The sequence below is a fragment of the Cutaneotrichosporon cavernicola genome (genome assembly GCF_030864355.1).
Source record: "Cutaneotrichosporon cavernicola HIS019 DNA, chromosome: 6".
Classification (NCBI taxonomy): domain Eukaryota; kingdom Fungi; phylum Basidiomycota; class Tremellomycetes; order Trichosporonales; family Trichosporonaceae; genus Cutaneotrichosporon; species Cutaneotrichosporon cavernicola.
The window spans coordinates 753,803-767,255 of record NC_083398.1 but is presented as its reverse complement, the minus strand read 5'-3'; the positions used below and the strand labels follow the sequence as shown (position 1 = coordinate 767,255).

At 58.5% G+C, this 13,453-nt stretch overlaps 3 protein-coding genes across 3 annotated transcripts; all 3 read left to right on the top strand.

The window, feature by feature from the left end:
- Window positions 1–4,272: 4,272 nt before the first annotated feature.
- On the top strand, window positions 4,273–5,291 carry CcaverHIS019_0603030 (uncharacterized protein; the record flags this gene model as incomplete). Its single annotated transcript, XM_060602746.1, has 2 exons — window positions 4,273–4,494; window positions 4,548–5,291. The coding sequence occupies 2 exons, from the start codon at window positions 4,273–4,275 to the stop codon at window positions 5,289–5,291; spliced, it is 966 nt and encodes a 321-aa protein (XP_060459109.1).
- Window positions 5,292–6,516: 1,225 nt separating this feature from the next.
- CcaverHIS019_0603020 (uncharacterized protein) lies at window positions 6,517–9,294 on the top strand (the record flags this gene model as incomplete). Its single annotated transcript, XM_060602745.1, has 4 exons — window positions 6,517–6,981; window positions 7,236–7,270; window positions 7,338–7,507; window positions 7,547–9,294. 4 exons carry the CDS (start codon window positions 6,517–6,519, stop codon window positions 9,292–9,294), a joined length of 2,418 nt encoding a protein of 805 aa, XP_060459108.1.
- A 1,255-nt stretch (window positions 9,295–10,549) lies between these two features.
- Window positions 10,550–13,407, top strand: CcaverHIS019_0603010 (uncharacterized protein; the record flags this gene model as incomplete). Its single annotated transcript, XM_060602743.1, has 14 exons — window positions 10,550–10,802; window positions 10,834–10,916; window positions 10,965–10,999; window positions 11,034–11,088; window positions 11,120–11,220; window positions 11,443–11,686; window positions 11,720–11,987; window positions 12,020–12,144; window positions 12,181–12,483; window positions 12,521–12,560; window positions 12,603–12,865; window positions 12,905–13,060; window positions 13,095–13,235; window positions 13,279–13,407. The coding sequence occupies 14 exons, from the start codon at window positions 10,550–10,552 to the stop codon at window positions 13,405–13,407; spliced, it is 2,196 nt and encodes a 731-aa protein (XP_060459107.1).
- Window positions 13,408–13,453: the final 46 nt, after the last annotated feature.

The window sequence follows — 13,453 nt, the reverse complement described above, 5'->3', positions numbered from 1 at the left end:
GAAGGAGAGGGCGGGGTCAAGGGGAAGGAGGAGACAAAGGACGAAGGGAAACCCAAGGCAAAGGCAGATGGGGAGACAGAGGCGAAGGAGAAGGACAGTATTGAGGTGAGTTTGGGGGCGGGGACGGAGGCCTCACAAACCGACTGCTCCGGAAGGAAGGCAGTATTGTACGAGCTCAATGATGACATGAAGCTTGACCACAGTGATCAGGAGTACACAGCAACTGTCCGGTTTCTAGCAACGAGCATGTAAGAGGCGATGAACCATTCATGTGTGCTGTGCAGGCCGTTGGGTCCGGGTATGTCAGTAGACGACGCTTTGCGGGGACGGCTGGCGTGGCGGCTATGATTTCCGTCATCTCGTCATCTTCGGGGTGGCCAGTCGGACAGGTGTCCGGGATCGTCGGAGATCGGGATGAGGCGAGGTGTGAGTTCTGAAACGAGGCGACGAGAGTGTGGCAGTTAACCGTGATCCCGACACGCCTGGGCGGCCTTGCAATCTGATCCAGCCACCCCGTTTTGCGCGAAAGGAGCGCTTTGTGGCGTTTCAACGAGCACTGCCATCGCGTCTCGTTTCAGATTACACAAAGTGACTTGCCAGCTTGGCAGAACACGACACCTTGGATCTTTGGAGAAATGGAGACAATCATATGGTCATTGTGTGGAGCGGCTAGCCGTTCAGCTGTAGGGGCTGTGCAGAAGACACATCCCCTCAAACATCAAACTCCTCTGTCACTGGAAGAAAGTCTCCACTGTCACCGCTTGTGCGCGGAGAAAGGTGGCAAGTCGGGAGAACACGACGCGTCGCGGAGGCATGTGAAGCGGAAAGCAATGGAACATGCTTGTGTGTTCCATGTTCCATTGCGATGGAACGCACCTGCAATTCAGGCGACCTGATGTAACAGCTACACCTATGCCTGCACAAGAGACCCATTCTTTGAGCACTTGGGTGGCGAGCTAAGTTGCCCAATTGTCTGTCTGGCAGTTGTTTCTGACGCAGAGGACCAGATATGCGCGCCATCTGCCATCATCCAGCCTCCACACTGCCACTGAGTGGCGACTCGCATGCTCAAGGACAACCAGTCAGCGCTTGGGTGGCAACGCATGGTTGCTCACATGCGACACAGATGCAAAGGCGCTGCGCACAATCGATCATGACAACTGTCAAACCTATTTCATGCCGTCAAGCCGAAGTTGGAGCTGATCGCCGATCATGACGCAATGTTGATCTCCACTATGATTAGTACTTGCCGTTGTGGTGGATGTCTCGTGGTGGATGTCTCGCATTGTCATGAATGAAATATGTCATGAACGAGATCCAATGAGCTCATGGCATGGCGTGGTCATGCGCAGCTGCATTCAATTAACTGCAGCATCCAGCTGACTTCTCGCAGCCCACGTCACCATATGCGCCGTCATGAACGGCGTCATAAATGGCGTACACGGCGCAAAACGAAACCGCACAATGTACACCTGCAGGGTTAGAGTTCAGACACGGCGCTCGCGCAGTCACTGCGCCAACCATTTGGAATCGCGGAAAAGATGACATCTCCGTTTACATTCCGCACGCCACCACCCACCCATCACCCTGCCAACCGCGGATTTCGGCAGGATGGCAGGAATGCTTTGAATCATCCCATTGAGACGGCACAAAGCCCGTCAACGTTTTGCCAGCAGACCAGCTGCATCGGGTTGTTGCAACGGCGAGACAGGGCAGCAGCCCTGCCTGACGCTGGCTGACACTGGCGCCACATCCCCACCATCCCAAGAGGGCCCCGGGTGTACCAAGTGCCTTTTGTGCGGGGGAACCACCGCCATTGGATGTGGGTCGGGAGGCACGATGGGAACAAACTCACCTGACTGCGAGTATCTGAGCGCGTCTTTCCGATCTGTACTCGGTTTCTCGGAGTTGGATCGGATACGTCGTAGCCGTTGCCATGGACCGTTGAACTAGTGCTCCACGGGGGCACCCCCACCGATTAGCTACGACGTCTCCACCTCCGTTCCGCGAGATTCTGTTCTCATCGATTCCATTTGGGAATAGGTCGTTGGTGGCTAGATCACCAAGAGCCTGAGCGAGGTATTGATGTAAAGCGTGGGTTAGAGGTTACAAGTTTACACAAGGCCTGGATCATGGATCACGGATCTGATCGTCAAGGACCAAGTCCATGCCCACGTTCCGTCCCCACTCCCATGTCCGAATCATGAGCGAAGTGAGTGATCACATCCCAGATACGATACAAGAAACCGATAGCAAAGGCACTGGCCACTGGTCGGTTATCGAGTGTCGTGTGGCCAAAATAGCATTAGGGTGGGGGGGAACAAGCCTTGGCGGGGCCTCAGGAGCGCGGCGCACAGACATACCGCTGTCAGTCAGTCTTCAGCCAAACAAACCATGGCTCATGCCGAAACCCGGATCCGCGGCTGCATTGGGCTTCCGATACGCCTTGGTTGGGTTTGTTTGTCCAATCCAACCTTGCGGCCGCGGGTGTGCTTGTTAGTGAATAGAGTTGAGCCGTTACAACTCGAATGAGGCGTGATCGGTGCGTTGAGTTGGAAGCGTGAGTGAGCGTGGTGTGAGCTTGTGGCCGGTATGTCACGATGCATGTAGCATGTCGCATGAAACAGCAAACAGCTGCAAGGCAGCTGGATAAGCCAGCACAAGCAAGCTGTGCTTGTTGCGTTGGTGACCAACTGAATTTTAATCAAGATGCGGGAAATGTCGTCCAACCAGATTGCTTGGAAAAAAGCCAGCCAAAGTATTAGTTTAGTCCCTCAGACCAGGGTCGTACTCTCAGAGTTCTCACAGCACCTTGACAAATCCCTCAAATTCAAAGGCGGGACCAAATCATAGAGGGTGTCACACGCAGACAGACAGACGGACATCCAGAGTTTACCCACCCCGTTGTGCCACCCAACTGTCGTGTCGTATAGCCTTACAGCCGTCGCGCCGTGTCCACCCGTCCCTTCCCTCGCGATCCCCGATCCCTTACCCCTTTCCTTCCCCTAGGAGTAAGCCCCTTTAATCCTCTGGTCAAATGCATAAAACGATTCCCGAGCAAAGGCACGTAAAAATGAATGCAGACCAGCTGAACAGCTCGACAGCTCCAAGGTCAACACCGTCAACAAAGCACGGGACCGAGAGGCACGGATGTATTTTGGCACATCGCCCCCACCCTACACACAAAACTCCCCGATACCCACAGAGCGCCCAACTGGCCAACTGGCCCAGCTAGGTGGCCAAACTATGGGCAAACCATTTGCTCCTATTAGGCGAGCCGTGTCACCCTGCCACCTGGTTCCCCCCTTCATCAACGCCAAAGATTCTCTTCATCCATCAAACTACTCATCCACCACCACCACCTGCATTAGGTGCGCAACGCGTCGTTCGGCGTCTTCGTCGTGCTTGTCGCTCCGCGGCCAAGTGTGACTCTTGTCCTCATATCCAGCCACACCATCGCCTACCTCGTGCGGCTTTTTTTGGGCAGTCGCCTCAAATCTCCCAATAACACCAAGTTTGCAGCTTGCACCTCCCCACCGTCTACCGGCTACCGGCTTGGAGATATCTACACAATCTGCCCCAACAGCCCCAGCCCCAGCCCCAGCGCCAACGTCGTTTTTGAGCGTCATTGTTCGTTACTGCTTCTACTTGTAGCAGCAACGTCTTGATTTTCCCATTCCGCCGATCCCGCTCTACGAGTCATTTAGTGCGACCTGTGCGCTCGATCTATCCATCGAACGCCTAGCACGTTATCCACCCACCCAACCAACCAACCAACCACCCTCCATTCACCGCACTGGCCTTTACGCGCCCTCAGCAATCCCCTCACAAGAGTACTCCACTCTGTATCCATGTAAGTTTAAAATCGCGCACTGTCGCTCGCTCCCCGCTCCCCTTTCACCCCTTGCCGTGACTTGTTCCTTCTCTTCTTCTTGTCTCCTCAACCAACGCTACTTCTCTCCTCATTTCTACATTTTCGCAGTCGTCCTGGTGACTGACGCTCCACAGCCCATTACTTTTAATCCTCCACACCCAACCCCACGCCCTACTTGAACTCTTTCTCCCCTACACGCAATGACTTTGGAACATTAAAACGCAAAGTCGACTTGTCGGCAACCTGTACTCGGTCTTTGATCATCAAGTTCGAGTCTAGCGTTTTAGTATCCACATCAGCACCAAGTCAACAACGCCGTGCTTCATCACTCCACCCCTTCGACTTTGTTCTTCCCTAGTTTTTAATCCTCCTCCTATCCTCTCATCCAGACAACAACCATGTCGACTCATCTCCTCCCGCACTCTCCTCAGCCCTCACCGGCAAAGAAGCTCCGCCCTTGCCTCTCGCCGACGCGCCGCGCCGAGGACCTCGTCCTGTTCCGCCCAGTATCCGCCATGTCTGATTCGAGCACCTGCACTGTCGACTCGAACGGCGAGTGGGTTGAGCGCAAGTCCAAGTCGGTTCGCTTCATCGACTCTGAGGATGGCTCCTCTGTCACTGTGAGTAACCTCTGGCACACGACATCCCGAGTTCTGCAACTGACACTGTGTAGGAGTACTTTGACACGTACGCCATTGACGAATATGACCGCACGCCTCTGGCTCCACCCTCGGAGCAAGAACGCGCTTGCACCATGCCTTCCCGTGGTTCTCGCTGTCTATCATTTGTCGGCCTTCACGAAGAAGATGCCGACGACGACGACACCACAGACGAAGAAGAAGTCCTCCGCGCTCTCCCCCGCTCCCCTTTCGCCACTCCTGAAGACTCTGAATCGGAATGCGAAGAGGGCGGCGACTGGGACGAGTGTTTCGAGCGTCGTCGCATGATGTTCGCCCGCATGTGCCCTCTTGACGGAGATGCCCACCCGCAGTTCGAGGGCTACCGCTCCCTCTCAGCCACCCTCGTCAACCTTCTCCAGTCTATCCAGGCTTCCGAGTCATCAGACGAGGATGACGCTTCAGCGACCCCACGCTCCTCGTTCCACGAGGGCGATGACGACGCGACAGCCAGCGAGGGCGACGATGAGTTTGAGGCTCGTGACCTTCCGTTCCTGCTCTTCTCGCGCTTGCGTGAATCGAGCACGGACTCTGATGTCGGCACACCAAGCCTTATCTCGAGCGCCGATTCGGACACCGAGTGCTCTGGCCTCATGAGCCCGCGCGGCTCGGGGGTTGAGTTCCTTCCGTCCATTCCCCTGCTCCCCGGCAACGACCACGCGCCATCAGCCGGGAAGGGTGTCTCGACTGTGCGCTACAACGTTGGTCCCAACGAGCATGCACGTTCGATCGAGCTCTGAGCCGCGCTTGGGTCTGCTACGTTCTGACTCGCGAGCGCGCTGGCGCCTGCGCCACCAGTAGAGGCCTGGTGCCTTGACCACCATACCATCCCGCATACCATTTGGTCTTTAGCATTTGCACGGTCGAGTACATAGTTGGTTCTTGTACTACAGATGACCCACATCGGATAACCCTGCATGCAGCTGGTCTACAGATATGTGAGTGTGAGCAAGCACAGGGGCGGCGAGGACCGGCAGGGATGAGATACTTGGGGTTACTAAATGACTATGAGGAATGGGGCGCAATTGGAGGTCTTAGGTGGTCTGAGGCCGTGGAATGGAATGGTATGGGCCGGTAGAACAATGGAGCATTGGGACCTGGGGGGCGAGCCGAGGTGGAGTGAGTGGGGTGAATGGAATGGACATGGACCCATATGTGCGTTAGATCGTGCTGTGTACGATCATGAAGGTGGTGATATGATCGATATTGAGAGGCGGTGCGTGCCAGTGTGACGTGTTGCAAGAGGTGAGCATGAGCTTCCGGTGTGCCAGGCTGGCATGTGAGACTGGGCATCCAGTGCTGCGTCCATCGTGCATGAGTGCATCAATAATGCTGGTGCCACATCGGCTAAGCTAGCTCTACCACCTATCAAGTATCACCCAACGCAAGCCCCACTTCTTCACTTCCCCCCACTAGACTGGCCCCGCAGGTACGATGTGCAAGTGCATGCATGTACGCACGTCCCCGTCCATGCTCAAAGAGTGCGAGTACGACTGCGACTGCGCCATTATAGTTAGCCTACGCTTCGCTTCGCTTGTCGGCCCCTGTCACGTATATCGGAAGCACAAACAAAGGTCACGTGAGCGATGGCGAGCTTGGACATGGACTGTAGGATGCCGATCCGATCCAGTGGACGTGGAGAGGTGGAGAGGTGGGCCGGTGGGGTGGGGCAACGTGCCTCCTTCAAGGGCCCACTGATGGGTGTGTGAGAAGCAAGGTGAGCGGAGTAAGAGTGGCTAGAGTGTGTGCCAACCGGCCTCGTCCGAACCACCGTGTTCTAGCAATCTGGCGGATGTCGGATTAGAGGCCTTAGGGCCATAAGCCGGGGTGGCAAGTGTGGGTATGTGAGTGTGGGGAACTGGGGCAGATTTACCGCCGCTTACCTGCCACTTACCGCAAACGCGTACCGGCAAGAGCCAAGACTAGATTGTCACTGAACTGGATGTTGGCATTACTCTATCCAAGATGAACTCGACTGGCCGCGAGGACTCGCTCGCTGTTGAGCAGGACCTCGCAACGGCCACGCATTCTGTTTCTCTGTCCCATTCTTCACTCTCTCCCTCTTCCGCCGCCACCTCTCCGCCCTCTCTTTCCTCCTCTCCCTCCCTTGCGTCACCTTCCTCCGACTCTGTCGAGTGCTCCTCCTCCTCCTCGTCCTCCTCTCCCGACTACTCCGTCGCCGTGTCACCCTTTACCGACCTCCCCCCCGAACTTGTCGATGCCATCCTCGACCACGTCCCCCCCGAGGACCAGCAACGCGCTGCTTTAGCCATCCGCCTCGTCCTTCCCCACCATCCCGTTTCCAATGCGCATCTCTGGAACCACCTGGTCGTGCATCAGCCACGGCAGCTTGTGCCCCTTTACTACAAGCTCAAGGAGGAGGGGAAGCGGGAGGGCGGGTCGACGGGCGTGGTTAAGACGTTTGCACTTGTGAGTCGACGCGACCTCCGTCCTCTTCACCCTCACCTACCTTCCTTACCACGACTCCCTACCTCGTCCTATTTCCCTCACCATCCTGCCTTTCCTACCACTATGAACCTACACTCAAGCCCCCTCCCATCCCAACAACCCGCTCCTTTGGCACCACCTCCCTCCCCACCCCACCCCACCTCCGCAGATCACGCCGCAGATCACGAGTCGATTGACAATTCACCACTCACAATTGACAATTCGCTGACTCGCAGGAAGCGTGGCGCGGTGATGCAGACGTACTGAACAAGTGAGTCCGCGAACCCCACACAGCACTGCGGGGCGCTCAGACGCGATGGACCTGGTGCTGACCCCAGCCTACTGCGCTGGCTGCCCGAGCTGCGCACGCTCATGCTCAACGTCGGCACAAACTTTGTCCCCGAGCACCTCCAGGACCTGTTCCAGACGCCGCGGAAGAGTATCGAGCGTATGGAGATGCGCTTCCGGCCGTATGTCGAGCAGGCCTCGTACTACCAGTTCCTCAAAGGTGTGTCCGCTGCACTGGCCAGGTTGAAGCTGACATCAGGCTCGTACTTTGATACTGCCATTGAGACGCTGCGAGAATGGCCCGAGACGCCGTCGTTTACCCACCTGAGTCTTGTGCAGGACCTGCCGCCGCGCGGGACAGAGCCGCCGACGCGCAACAGTAGCGAGGTCAGCCTCATCGACGACATAAAGAGCCTCGGGTGGCAGAGCCGGTTCCCGTCGCGCTTACCGTCTCGCTTAGCCAGCGCTGTAGGCACAGCTGCGCCAAGCGCGGCAGCGAGTACGATTGGCAGTACGCCCGCGAGCACGCTTGGCAGCGCGGCGTCGTCCACAGGGCCCTCGCCATCATCCTCCGACAATGAGAGCGTCTCGGACGAGTCGACCCCGCCGACGTCGGTCGACGACAACGACTCGCCCGCATGCAAGGAGTACACGCGCAAGGGCCCGTTCCCCTTCTTCTCGGAGCGCATGCAGAAGTACCGGCCCAAGACGTTTGCGCAGCCCATCGTCTTCTTCGACATCAAGTGCATCGCACGCTTTGGCGCATCCCCTGTCGCCAAGCACATCACCCACTTCCGCCTGCACGTCCCATCGCGCGACATTGCGAGCGTCCTTATCCCTGTGCAGACGCGCATCTTCCCCTCGCTCAGCTACCTTGACATCTCGACCACCAACGTGCGCTTAGATGCGGTACTGTGTACGCTGCTGCGCTCTCACGAGCGACTTGAACACCTCGTGCTCGACCGCGTCAACCTCTTCGGGTTCAAGGCGCGCGAGTCGGGTGCACCTTTGTGCAAGGAGCTTGGCGTCATGTGTGTCTCGGCTGGCCTCGCGCGTGGCAAGGAGCGTGAGAGACAAATCCTCGCATGGGACGCTGCTGAGCGGGCTCGCGCGGCAGAGCACGCGGCCGCGGTCCGTAGGACGATCCACGATTCAGATGCCGAGGACGAGGAGACGCGGGCCGAGCGCCGAGCGGAACGAGAGGCCCAGGCGGCGCGGGACGAGATGCAGCGCCAGATTGCACTGGCGCGCTCGCGCAGAGGTCACCGCTCCGCCGGCCAGGCGCCGTTCTCTCTGCGCGACCGCCCTTCTCGTCGCGGTGGCTCCACGACCGTCCCTGCGGCCGACCTCCCTCCGAGCGACCGCGCGTACTTTGTCCTTCCTCCTCTCCCGACACTTAAGAGCGTGAGCATCGGTGGCGAAACCCCAAATCTCTCGCGCTTCAAGGCGAGCGGGTGGGAGGACGAGTTCCATGCTGGCTGGCGCGGTGGCCTATCGACGCTGCATGGCTGGGCGGTGCACGTGGCCGAGAAGTACGAGCGCGCTTTGAGAAAGGCCGACGAATGGCGCGAGGTGCAGGCACGCAAGTCGGCATCCAACGCCAAGGGCAAGGGCAAGGCCAAGCCTGCGCCCAAGACAACCGCCAAGCCCCCGGCCTTGGACGTGCGACTGTATCGTTTCGCGACGCCGGACGAGCCTCTGCCCGACTTTGACGCGACTGACCCAACGGTCGGCCTGGTCGAGTTGCACCCCGAGACGCCTAGAGAGTACCTCGACGCGTACAAGCAGGCGATTGCCGACGCCGAGCTGTACACCCACACTCAGGCTGTGCGGCCTCCGTGTGTGCTCTGTACGGTGCCGGACTGCGAGGGACCACGGCGGCGCGGCGCGGACGGCGAGCGCATCGACGGGCGCGGCGGCATGGACCGCGATCACCGTCCCGGGTGCGGGCACGAGGTGGGCCGCGCGGCGTGGGGTTGGGAGGGCGTCGAGGCGCGCGGCAAGTAGTGCACGGGTGAGGAACCTATCTGTGTTTGTTAGAACTGGTGTGAGAATATGCTATGCGTTGTACCTTAGGGTGAGCTGGAGTGGGCACATGCTACTCAGTAGCCTGGCATCAAGATGGCCATGGCAACTGTGTGCATCTACTTTGGGTAACTCGCACGAAATGCTCCCGATGTGCACGTGTACCACAACGCGAGATGAACAATGATCGACGGGGTGTGTGTTGTGTGCACTAGCCTCTGATCCAAGGATAGTGACAAAACTGCCCTGCTCGCTTTACCAAGCTACAAGCTACCGGATGCCCCGCACGAGGCGAGGTCAAAGGTCATCAAGGGTGCGCTTGCTGCCCTCGTTTGGCTAAGAGATGCGACCTCTGCAACCTCTGCAACCTCTGCAACCTCTGCAACCTCTGCAACCTCTGCAACCTCTGCAACCTCTGCAACCTCTGCAACCGCTGACAGATGACAAAGAGAGCTCAACATCGAACCATTGAGGCGTCAAGGGCGCAATGGGGGCGAGGATGGGGACAAGGGTTTGGTGGCTGCAGCGGGACTGGACCTCGATACCACCGTTCCGCCGTCCTCTGCCTTTGAGAGAGATCAGAAGAGCAGTAGGTTAGATCGAACGCGCAGCACGCAGCACGCAGCACGCAGCACGCAGCAAGCAGAAAGCAGCACACAGTGTTCCAGAGTTCCAGCCAACGCCACACACGTACTTTGGCGCAGGTTGGCGCGGGCGCGTTGAATTGCCACCCGGATCAACCATTCTCCCGAGACAGACCCGCCAAGCCTTCTCTCTCATCACATTGTCACCCACGGTCCAGGCCCGCCCACCAGCTGCGCCCGACGTCACTTGCATTCTCACTGATAGAAGACCGTCTTACACCTACCAAATGGCAAATAACAAGCCTATATGGCCCACGTTTGCGACTTTGTATTTTGGTCGACTGGGTTGGCTGCGGGTTACCGGCTATGAACTAAACCCCTGAGTGTACCACGTTCCAGGAGTGAGACGCGGGGCCGAATTCCAGGTAGGCATCCACATAACACGCTGCCCTTCCTCGAATGGCTGGGATGGCTCGCACCAGGACCGTTGCACTTGTTGACTGTTACTCGCCATCACACTCTACTCTACGCCACTACACTATCCTCCATAGCGCCTTCCTCAACACCATATCAGCACCCTACACCACCACCAACTCTCATCACCCAACCCTGATACTCTTCTCCATCGCATCGCACCATACGATCCCCACCCCATGTCGCCCTCAACCCCAGATCCCGGCACGCCCACCGACTCTGGTGGACCAACACCCGTCTCCTCGCGTCTCGACTTGACAGTCCTCCCGCCAACCCCTACGCGTCTATTACGCGCCGCCACGGACCCGAATTTCGCCGCTTCCAGCGAGACGAGCCGCCTCCTCGCCACCAAACACCCAAAGTACTGGGACGCGGCGGACAGCGACGACGACAGAGGCAGAGGACGGAGCAGTGGGGCTGGTCATAGATCTGGTGGGTCTGTTCTCGGAGAGGCTGACAGAAGCGTCTGAGGCGAGTACGCAGCGTCTGCAGAAGGCCACGAGGGTCGCACACAAGATCCGCCAGCGGTCCAAGTACTATGTTCCTGTGTGTTTGGGTTGGGGTTGAAGGAAAGGAAGGGAGGGCTGACAAAAGGTCACCGAGTGGCTGCCGACATACTCTTGGTCCCTGTATGTCAATAAGAGGGGGAAGAGCTGATGAAAGGTTCGCAGGAGACGTCGTAGCTGGTATCTCGGTTGCTTGCCTCATGGTCCCACAGGTAATTGCTACTCCCGCGCCGCTGACCACAGGCCATGTCTTATGCTACGAGCTTGGCCAAGCTCACTCCCGTTGCGGGGCTGTGGTCGTCGTCGGTGCCCATATTCCTCTATGGTCTGCTGGGTACTAGTCGGTACGTTGCGCCGCGTGCGCGTACACTTGTGCCTTCATGCTAGCTTCTCTTCCTTCCTCCCGCCTTCCTTCCTTCCTTCCGCTTCGCCCATCTCTCCTCCTCCTCCTCCTCCTCCTCCTCCTCCTCCTCCTGCTGCTGCTGCTGCTGCTGCTGCTGCTGCTGCTGCTGCTGCTGCTCCTGCTGCTCGAGTTCCCTGTCCCTTCCCACCCCGCTAACCTTCAGCCAGCTGTCCATGGGCCCCGAAGCATCGCTCTCTCTCATGTTAGGCCAGCTGATCACCGAGCTTGTATGGGGCGACCCGCACAATACGCCCGAGAACCCCGAACTTGAGGCCGCAGCCATTTCCGTCATTGCGACGTTCCAGGTCGCCCTTATCACCGGCGTCCTCGGCTTGCTGCGCCTCGGCTTCCTCGACGTCGTTCTCTCCCGCGCTCTCCTCCGTGGCTTCATCACCGCCATCGGCGTCGTGAGTGTACCTACAGCCATCAAACTCACCCAGATCATCTCCATCGAGCAGAGCATCCCGCTTCTCGGCCTGACGCAGGTCCTGCACGACGCTGGCGACCCGCCGATCCTCCCGATCCCCAAGCTCATCTTTATCATCAGGCATATCACACAGTCGAACCCGATCACGACCACCCTCTCTGCTTGCTCGCTCTCCTTCCTCATCTTCGGCAAGGTCCTCAAGCAGCGCGTGAAGAAGACGCCCGGGGGCGCGTGGTTACGCTTCGTGCCAGAGATTCTTCTCGTTGTCATCTTCACTACCCGTGCGTGCGAGTAAGGCTACGCTGACAATTAGTGTTCACGTCCATCTTCCGCTGGGATCTTGACGGCGTCGACATCCTCGGCAAAATTCAGACGACGACTGGCAGTCCGTTCGGCCTCCCGCTCTCGTCACTTACCATGAAGTACTTCAACGCGACGGTGAGCTCAACGCGACGAACTTGTAGCTGACAGCAGTTCCCAACCGCGTTCGTCATGGCGCTCGTCGGCGTCGTCGACTCGATGGTCTCGGCCCGTGAGAACGCGACCAAGTACAGCTATGCTGTCCACCCGAACCGCGAGCTCGTGGCCTACGGCGCCACTAACCTCGTCGCGTCGACACTCACGTCTACGGGCTGCCTCCCGGTGTTCGGTTCGCCCACGCGCTCGCGCCTGAACGGAGAGACAGGAGGCCGCACGCAGATGGCGTCACTTATAACGTCTACGCTTGTGCTCTTGTCCATTTTCTTCGTCATTCCCTGGCTGTTCTTCCTCCCACGCGTGAGCTCTTGTATTTGTGCGCATGAGCTAACGTCAGTGCGTCCTCGCGGCGATCATTACCACGGTCGTGTATGGCAGTACGTCACACCTCCCTTTCCTGAACTAGCCACTCACCCCAGTCCTCAACGAGGCACCGCACGACGTCATCTACTACTGGCGGATGCGCGCATGGCCCGACTTTATCCAGATGGCGGGCACCTTCCTGCTTACGATCCTGTTCAGCATCGAGGTCGGAGTCGTCGCTTCGGTTGGTTTCTCCCTCCTACTCGTCATCCAGAACTCGACCAAGCCGCGGATCAAGATTATTGGCCGCCGCCCGGACACGGACGACTGGGTCCCCATCGACGAGGACGACGAGGCGTCGGAGGAGATTCCAGGTGTGGTGCGTCGGCTCATATTTGTTATACTCAGCTGACTCCAGCTCGTTGTTCGCATCCGCGAGCCCCTCTCGTTCGCAAACACCGGCGGCCTCAAGGAGCGCCTGCGCCGTCTCGAGCTCTACGGTCCTCAGAAAAGCCACCCGTCAGACGCGCCGCTCCGCGAGTCTGCCAAGGCAGTCATCCTGCATATGGGCGACGTGAGTCGGAGAGGGACAACACTAACTCGCGCAGGTAGACGAGATCGACGCCAGCGCACTCCAGATCCTAGCTGAGCTTGTACACTCGTACCAGGAGCGCGGCGTAGGCATCTACTTTGCGCACCTCCACCCGCAGCAGCTTGAGCAGTTCCGCATCGTCGACATCCCGCAGACGGTAAGTCCGCTGTTCAGGCTGTAGGCAACACAGCTGACGCCAGCTCGGACCATCGAGGTTCCACCCGGATGTACGCAGCGCCATGCTCGAGGTCGAGTCGCTCGGTTTCGGCAACCGCTCGGCACCCTCGCGCTTCCTCACCCACCGCTCCAGCGCCAACAACATTGCTTAGTCAGGCCTACACTCGCTTGAATAGGAAGACCCTACACCCTGCGCTT